At 37.8% G+C, this 9,607-nt stretch overlaps 1 protein-coding gene across 1 annotated transcript; it reads left to right on the top strand.

Annotated features, from left to right (window-relative positions):
- Positions 1-6,869: 6,869 nt before the first annotated feature.
- Positions 6,870-9,406, top strand: LOC113585745. Its single transcript, XM_027023440.2, has 3 exons — positions 6,870-7,834; positions 8,082-8,180; positions 8,266-9,406. Exons 1-3 carry the CDS (start codon positions 7,060-7,062, stop codon positions 8,325-8,327), a joined length of 936 nt encoding a protein of 311 aa, XP_026879241.2. The 5' UTR covers positions 6,870-7,059; the 3' UTR covers positions 8,328-9,406.
- Positions 9,407-9,607: the final 201 nt, after the last annotated feature.

Raw genomic sequence — 9,607 nt, forward strand, 5'->3', positions numbered from 1 at the left:
ATGCCTAATGTGTCAGTATAAGTAACTGCAATGCTGCCTCCACGGCCAGTTAGACAAGAGCGGTGTACATTAGCTGTAGCCAGATGAGGATATTCGTTTAACATTTAGTAAGCATAGCTTCACCTGAAAGGCAGTGTTCTATGAGTTAATATTAATTAGGTTATTAGTTAGGTGTTATCATGTATTCTCAGACTCTCCATGTTGGCTCTATGACCCTGGACTATTCTAACAACGCTGACTCTAGATTTGCCCCTAATAAATCTTGCTCTTCTCCGCACATGCATTCCCCTCCTTACCACTCACCGTTACAGCTGGTAGAAGGTTCCTGCATACCAACATGGATTTATGACACTTAGGATGTCCTGGAAGATGGGAGAGGAACATCAGATGGTCAGGCAGGACTGATAATCTTGTCCATGGGTAGGAGGTGAAGACAGCGCTATCTTAATAAACCAAAGTGTTATCAGAGGAATAAAGTGTAATCTGTCTTCACTACATGAGTCTACAATTCCTGATTAAATAACATGAATGCTTACATACAATACAATGTAATGTATAGCCAGTGTTAGGTCAATGTAAATCACCAGTAGTTTCAGCTGCTGTAGCACTTCCCTGTCCTAGTTTCAATTTAATGGCAACAATACTGTTTGTGAAAAAAAAAAAAAATTCCATCAATGAAGCAGCAGGCTTTGTTAGCAAAGGCTAAATATTGAAGCTTAGAACCAGCAACCTAACTGACATTAGCCTTTTCAAATCCAAAAGCATTTTCTTACAGTTTTTCCTTAGGCTTCCTTAGGCTAGATAGCAAACTTAACAGGACCACCATAAATGCCATTAAACAAAAATAACTTTATTTTTCCCTTTTTAAATTGAACTTACAGAATTATATTATCGACCCTTGTTATAATATCGACAGAATTATACAGGGGCAAAGAAAAGCATTCCTAAATTAGCAAATCCTAATATTGATTGCACAGCTAGATAGCTAGCTAATATTGGCAAACCAGTTAATATTAGCTTGCAAGCTGATATACTCTAATATTTGAGGCATACTCTTAACAATGACTACCTTGTCTAAATTATGTATCTACTGTGATGGGTGGCTCACAGTGACAGGGGGCTGCCACCACAGGGAGTCCATGAGCAGGGATCTAATCAGTGCTTGTTAGCCTGATAGCCACCCTATGTAACAGCTTCACAGTTAACCAGTAGAGTTCCCAACTCTATCAATTGTTGCAGGCACCTCCTCCTTAGTGTGGTGGTTATGGTTGAGGTCCTCGACTAGTGCACAACAATTCAAGAAGTGATGAAAGACGAGAGAGGGCTTATGCAGTTGGCTATAGTGTTACAAAATGGCATTCAATAAAAGCCCTAAAGGTCAATAAAAGTCCTAGAACAGTAATCCAAGAGTGATAACATCCAATACCAACATCAAGAAATCTGAAAATACAAACTCAAGAAAAATAGTAGCAGTTAATCAATATCAAAAAGTACATTAAAAAGAATAAAAATATAGAAGATAAGCAGCAGCAAAAATGTTGAAAAGGAACGAGGAGTACCAAAGGAAACATAGAGAGATAATAAGTACACATCCAGAATAAAAAAGGAATTTCTAAGACAGAAGAGAAGGTAGAAACAGAGGATTGAGGAAGGAAAAATAACGCAAATTAATCATTTGAGTGAAAGAGAGCAGAAAAAAGAGAAGGAACTAGAAGCATAAGTAGAGAGAATCAACAGAGTAAAGAAACAAACTATTAGAAAAAAACACAGATAGTCCCTCTAATGACTTAAATAAGACACCACACAGCCAATTACATTTACCTGATACTCATCCAAAGCAACTTGCAATTATGAGTGAGTACCAGTCAAGCAATTGAGGGCCTTCCTGAGGTAACCAACAGTGGAAAGGTTTGAACTTACAATGTTCCATTACTAGTAGAGCACCTTAACCACTGAGCTGAACCACTAAACAAATCCAGGTCACCTACCCTACAATCAATTGCCCCTCAACCAAAATAACCCTCAAAGTCCAAATGACCTCTAATAGCATTAATCAGCATTTAGCCCAACAGCATTTAACCACAACTATGACAATAGGTAAATAATCCCTCAACCTGGACTACCCCGCAGCCATATGCCCTTCAACTAAAATACTCATGAACAGCTAAGTGACCTTCAATGGCATCTACCCCTTTCAGGCAAGTAACCTTCAAAGACAACTAATCCACAGCTAAATACCCCACAATTAAAATTATTCCCTTCAGCCAACTAACCATCAACCCAACAGTCCTGAACCACTGACAGATAAATGACCCCTCGCCCTCAACTGCCCCACAGCCAATTGTCACTCCTCCAGTCTTAACCCCTCAGAGCCAAGTACCCCTCAAACACAACTACCACACAGCTAATTATCCCTCAACCAAAATTAACCCCCACAGTCAAATGCCCTTAAACTACAACCCCATCAGTATAATAGCTCTCAAGCACAGTGACTCCACACCTAATTACCCCACAACCAAAATTAAATCACTATAATAACCTTTTTCCCCAGGTAATTGCATATCTAATTAATCCCTCAGCCTCAACTATCCCAAAGCCAATTGCCCCTCAATAAAAAAAAAAACCCTTGAGTAAAATGTTTCCCAAAAAATAAAATCTTCACTTTTTTTGTTTAAAAACTGTAAATGATTTATTAAAATGAATAATTAAAATGGCTACAAATCCAGTCATGTCACCTCCTTCAGATGTGTCAACTCTGTCAAATCAGTCAGATTAATATTTTGCTTATTTTATATTATGGTATTTCATATTTGTCATGGAATTATAGCTCATAAATATAAATATATGTTTTTCCTAACAATAAACCATAAAACATCTTGATTGCTGTTTTAACTTCAAAAAACAAAGTTAAAATTGCATTTCAGAGTATAATTAAATACAGAAAGAAAGGTTTATAATATGTGTGTTGAAGGCAACTTACTGGACCTCTTTGTCATTCTTAGTGAAAATTACTATAGTCATTATACTGTATTTAAGTCTATTATGACATAAGTGAACATTTTTGGTTTTGATTTATACCAGAAAATATGATTAAATTAAAATGATTAAAAATATGATTTGGTATTTTGATTAATACCAGAAAGTTAATAGGAACAGAGCATAATGTTTCATTTTTCTTAATGTTGCATCACGTTTTTTCCTGTTTCTCAAGAATCGGTGATTAACATTTAGTTACCAACTACTGTGGCTAACATTGATTGACAAGTTCATAAGTATTTGATTCAGATTAATACATAACAAGCAGGATATTGATAATAGTACTGCTAATAATATGTAGCCAAATAGTAGGCTATAGACTTGAGCATTTTAGTTAGGTAACCATAGCTATCTACATGAAATTATTGACTAGCTTTGCCTACCTGTTAATTTGGTCACATTATGGAAGTCAAAATAAGTGGCAGCTGGCCACTCTGTGGGGTCATTTTTCCACACCTATTTTGGGATCGAAAAGAGACACTGAGAGAGTCTAATCAGATTTTTTTTTTATGTATTTGGCTCTTTCTTCAGGCAGAAGGTTTTTGAAATGGGCTGGTGTTGACATTTTTTTGTTAAAGCTGTTTTAAAATAAATATTTTTGATGCATCAAGCAGTTGCTTTTTTGAAAAGTTGTTAAAGGTCCCCCTGGTGGCCATGGGGCCCTAAGCAACTAATATCTGGCCATCATTTTTTTTTACATATAAAATATTATATAATACAAAAGTAAATGCTAATACAGTAAAACATAAATAATGCAGATGAACATTAATATGACAAAGGTTTTTCTAGATTTTCCAATATGTCTTTAACCTCTCCCTGATGCACAGTATTGTCCCATCCTGCTTCAAATGATTCACCATTGTCCCTGTCCCAAAGAAACATCAGCCTTCCTGAGTCAACGACTACCGCCCTGTTGCCCTTTCATCAGTGGTGATGAAGTGCTTTAAAAAGCTGGTCAGAGACTTTATCACCTCTTCACTACCAGCCTCCATCGACCCACTGTCATCTGCACACCGCTACAACTGCTCCACTGATGATGCAATTGCACATCTGCTCCACACGACACTGACCCACCTGGACAAAGGGGGTGGGGTAATTATGTTTAAATGCTGTTTGTCGACTACAGTTCAGCATTTAACACTATTATCCCTTCCAGAATCACTACCAAGTTGGGGGATTTGGGACTGCATCCATCGCTGTGTGACTGGATCTCCAACTTCCTCACAGACAGACCACAATCAGTACGGGTGGGCAACTGTGTCTCATTCACTCTCACCCTCAAAAGCTCCCCAGGGTTGTGTCCTAAGCCCCCTGCTTTACTCACTGTACACCTACGACTGCATGGCCAATTCCAGCTCTACCATCATTGTCAAGTTTACTGACAATACTGTCGTCATGGGACTGATCTCGGACAACGACGAGAGGGCCTACCTGGAGGAGATTAAACACCTGGAGAACTTGTGACAGGAAAATAATCTCCTCCTAAACATCAGCAAAACAAAGGAACCGATTGTGGACTGCAGCAAGAAGCAGAAGCGGCACTACCAACCTGTTAGGATCAATGGAACCACGGTGGAGACAGTAGACAGTTTCAGGTACCTTGGAGTTCACATCTCGCAGGACCTGTCCTGGTCCAGCCATACCAACTCCCTGGCAAAGAAGGCTCATCAGCGTCTTTACCACCTCAGATGCCTAAGAGACTTCAGACTGCCCTTCAAGATGCTGCGGAACTTCTACAGCTGCACTATTGAAAGCATCCTCACGAGAAACATCACAGTCTGGTTTGGGAACAGCACCAAGCAGGACAGACAACACTCCAGAGGGTGGTGTGTTCAGCAGAGCGCATCACTCATACAGAACTTCCTGACCTGCAGACCATATATTACAAGTGGTGCCAGACCAAGGCCAGGAGGACTGTGAAGGACCCCACCCATCCCAACAATAGTTTCTTCTCTCTGTTGAGGTCAGGGAAGCGCTTTTGCTCCCTGAAGACCAACACAGAGAGACTGATGAAGAGCTTCTAACCAAAGGCCATTCGGGCTCTGAATCGGGGTGACTGATTGAACTGATGGGACTGTGAACTGTGTATGATGTCTGCAATAACATCATGATAAACTGTAAAAACTTTAAAATTGTAAAAATTGTAAATTGTAAAAACTGGAAATTGTACATTGTATATATGCATATTATACATTCCCTCTTCATTCATCGTGACATATTTATTTATTCATTAATCCGCATCCATTTCCCTGTATCTCTCCTCGGCCACGGACAGAGCAGTTACAAAAAGCATTTCACTGCCAGTTATATGAATATGACTATGAATGTGACAAATATACTTTGAACCTTGAATGTTATTGACATCTTGTAGAAGAAAGCAAGTTTGCTTCACAAACATCTCTTCAGGGTTTGAATTGCAAATAATGTTTATTTCAGCTTCAAACTTATTGAAGTACAATTAAAGCCTAAGTTGGAATACTTGCTGGGCAAATGAGTGCCTCAACCTCAGGACAACTGAAGCTGTGTGGGTTCTCTTGGACATAGAAAAGAACAAAACCAAACAAAAGCCACAAATGAAGCTTGGAAGAATTTCCAATAAGTTCAGTTTTTCTTCTGGAGCCTATAAACACTTATTGTGCCAATAAATAGCTAGAAATATAATTTTCTTAGGTGGTTTAAGAAATGTGTATATACTCTGTATTAGGGTTTTTTTTATCCTGGTTATAAGAACATTTAATAAATGTTAAAAGTTGTTAAAAGCAGAGTGAATAAAATGTGGCAAAATTAAAGAATAATGTAATGTAAAGGTCAGTGGGTTTGTTTGTTTGTTTGTTTATGCTGTGCTCAGTTTATCATTAGCTTTAAACTGTGTTGCATTTGCACTGAGAGTAACTTAGTTTGATACAGAATAATTAGACATTTATTTTTATAGAAATGTATAGAACTATTTCTAAATAATACAATAATGAGTATACATTTATTACTGCAAGAGAATGGTTGTAATGTTAGCATAAATTGTGAGTATAGAGATCCATGTACTGTAAATCATTCATTTAACATTAATTTTAATTTTGCTGTATTGCAATTTTCACCCTAGTGTCACAAAGAAACTTTGTAGAGATCCACCCCAAACCTCTCAAAGAGTCAAGCCAGGGTTACCCAATCAATAATTTCCCAGAGATGACACATGAAATTAAACTTGATAAGAAATTAAACTTGATATTTTAAATGTAACTTTTCCATTTTTTGGATGGCAGTGAATGATGAAATTACAGACAAAAGTACCCTACACTTGCAATATAACAAGAAATTATACATAAAACAAATCTGATCAAATCTGAAACCAATATTTCTTCACGTCCTCTAAAATTAAAGATTAACTATCTTATCATTGGGACAGGAGAACTGGCTTCGATCTGAACAGCCTTGACCCACATTCGCCTGTTGATTTTCTTTGCGCCCTTGACTCTATGAGCGAATTAAAATATGACTCTGCTCACTGTAGCGGAACTCGGCTCAATATAGACAATTTAAACGAAAATCGTTAGTCACACGTTACGATATTAACCTGCCATAAGGTAAACAGTGAAGTAATTCTGTAATTATGTTTGGATTTAAAAAAAGGCTAATGTGTGAGGGTTTATTTATTTATTTAGGAAGCTATCTATCTATATGTGTGTGTGTGTGTGTGTGTGTGTGTGTGTGTGTGTGTGTGTGTGTGTGTGTGTGTGTGTGTGTGTGTGTCTACCGCTATAAAAGTAAAATTCTGCAAATATACAAGTCTCGTATTCTGTCGGTCTTGCTTGTGTCCCTTATTTCCGGGGAGTGGTTTGCGTCCCTGTGCGACCGGACTGTCCAGCCTGGTTTGTGTGCCCCGACATTAAAGCTTTTTTTTTAAAGTTGGCTAACAACTGTTCTGATTGCTCGCCTACCACGAACGACTGCTGCATTGTCCTGAAAACTTTAAGTGCGATTTCTTGTCTTTTGAAAGTGAACATTCTCCGAGGACATAGTTTATTGGGCATGGCTTCGGAGTACAAGTATAACAAAGTCAACTACACGTCCGAGGATGAGGAATTTAATCAAGTCTTGAGTCACGTTGGCGGTAGAGGGAACATTTATTTGGTAGGCGATGCATATCCAATGGACAGTAAATACAAATACAGAATCTTAGAAGAGTTTGTTGCTGGCATATTTCGCAATGATGACACGCATAGAGAAACCAATCGTGTTGGAACAGACATGAGCAACGGCGACATCAAATCTGGTGTGTCGTGCAAAGCTGCCGTGACCGATGTTATTATGCAGAACGATGAACCGTCTGACCTCCGCGACAACCGCTCCACGTCGCACGGTCGGCGCAGGTCGGAGTTTGACGCTGTTCAGAAAGAAGGAGCTTCCAGCGCCAAAGGAGTCGAGGCCAAGAATGTGCTGACCACTGGAAACCTAAGTGCTAGAGGACGAACGATTAGCTGCGCCATAATCATTTTTATCTTCAGACATGCATATGTTAACCACAAGGGCAACCGTGTGTGTCTGGAGGAAATACTAAAGGACGTTAAAACGCGCACAAAGCGTAATGGAGTTCGTCCAGCTTTGCTTGGTCTGGTTTATGCAGATATTGAGAATGCAGAGACTCGTGATTCTGTGATGTTCTTGGAGCAGACACTTAGGTCGGTGTTCACAAAACATCCACATGGCTCAATATGGGCTGGTCACTTTATTTCAAAAGCACCGGACGGAACGCAGACTATTAAGAGGCATATCTGCACAACTGTTCATTTCTCTCAGTCTCCAGGTTAAGTAGCCTAGCCAGTTATTATTTCAGTAGTGTTTAATTTGCGATTTCATTGCCAATTGAATTTGTATTGGATGTTTTTAGGCATAGTTTGTACATCTAGTAAACACTGTCTAGATTAGGATCATTTTTTCTAATCTGGAAAGCATGTCTGGAAATTAATCATCAGAAGAATGCTTTCATGTAACAAACAATTTGATCTTTTTCTGTTCTGATTGTTTTGATATGTCTGTTGTTAACTCTGCAGATAATATGCCGGGCAAACAAGGTTGTTTTCCGCTACTGCAACGATGGTTTAGGGGAGAACACAAACCCAACATAACTTCTAACAACCTGGTACAGGAAGGTAGGACAGACTCCTGTAAATGTGTATACAAATAAGATCAGATCCCTGTCACTTTTCTCTAATGTAAATTATATCATCCTTGTAGGTAATCCAGAAAGCACAGAAGAAGGAATTCCTCTACAGATGAGATCCTTGCCACACTCATGAGGCAAGGTCTATAAATGCAAAAAGTGACCTGTAACATGCATTATACATTTTATTTAATAGATGGCACAGTATTTAAAGACAATCAGAATATGAAATTCATCTGTCATTTTGCTGTTTTTTGCTAATTCTAAATGAAATATTTGCTCTACTATTAAGTGTTAACGCACACAAGGATTGAATCTTTGAATTGCTGATTATCCCTGTCGTTTTTCTTTTTTTGCTTTTTTTAAGTAATATGCAAATTAGATATTGTTGCTGATGTTTACATTTACGGCATTTAGCAGATGCTCTTATCCAGACCGACTTACAAAAGTGCTTTGTCATTTACATACTTCGTAGCCAGTAGAGTAGTTTAGAGTCAAATATACCAATGAACTACAATACTGTAGAAATACAGGGATCAATGCTGATGCCTTGAAGTACAAAATACATAAGATCTATCTTAGGCAATGACAATTGCAATAAACAATAAGTGCTAATAAGTACTGATATAAGTATTGATATTTATAGTTGATGTGATTTTCTGTTAATTTTGAAGGTCTTAAGTTAATAAAGTAGACTATTCCACAGCAAATATTGAATTTAATATATAACTCAGTTTGAAGAAGCCTATATATTATTAACCACACATTTAAGCTTTACAGGGCAAGCTAGCATTTATAGTCATGCTGACTTTGGGATGGTGGTGCTGATACCTTTCCTCTTCCAGTCATTTGGCTATGGTCGTACAAACTGCCTGCATAGTTCACATAAATCACATAAATGCTTTTTTGGGTGCAAAACATCATTATAACAGAATACAACAGAATGGTAGAATGTCCTTTGAAATGTATTGTATAGCTCAGTATCTTTTCCTTGTGTCTTATTTTTATAGTCTTTAATAGGCTCAGATTTTTTTAATATTAATGTCTATTATATTGTGACATGCTAGAACTATTCACTGTTCATAGACTATAATAAACATTTCAAATTACATAGAACCCTATGTAATAGTCATGTTGTGCTCATTAACATTTAAGGTTCATTAAAAAGGCAGTAAAATAATACCAGGTCTGTTCTTATGAGGTGAACAGCATACAATGTCCAAATTACCATACATATAACAATGTTTTGGTGTGTGTGTGTGTGTGTGTGTGTTTCTGTAGAATGATAATATTGCAAATAGGTTATGATATTGCCAATGTGATGCTAATATTGTGTAATAAATAGTATAAGTATGAACACCCCCCCCCCCCCCCCCCCCATCCAACAGGAAGTTTTGGTTCCTCTCAGGATTTCTT

Source organism: Electrophorus electricus, chromosome 26 (genome assembly GCF_013358815.1).
Source record: "Electrophorus electricus isolate fEleEle1 chromosome 26, fEleEle1.pri, whole genome shotgun sequence".
NCBI lineage: Eukaryota > Metazoa > Chordata > Actinopteri > Gymnotiformes > Gymnotidae > Electrophorus > Electrophorus electricus.

Excerpts from the sequence above, each read along its gene's own strand:
- LOC113585745 (XM_027023440.2), top strand. The coding sequence starts at position 7,060 with ATGGCTTCGGAGTACAAGTATAACAAAGTCAACTACACGTCCGAGGAT. Across the intron at positions 7,835-8,081 it reads TCATTTCTCTCAGTCTCCAG|ATAATATGCCGGGCAAACAA; the intron begins GTTAAGTAGCCT and ends TTAACTCTGCAG. Across the intron at positions 8,181-8,265 it reads TAACAACCTGGTACAGGAAG|GTAATCCAGAAAGCACAGAA; the intron begins GTAGGACAGACT and ends TCATCCTTGTAG.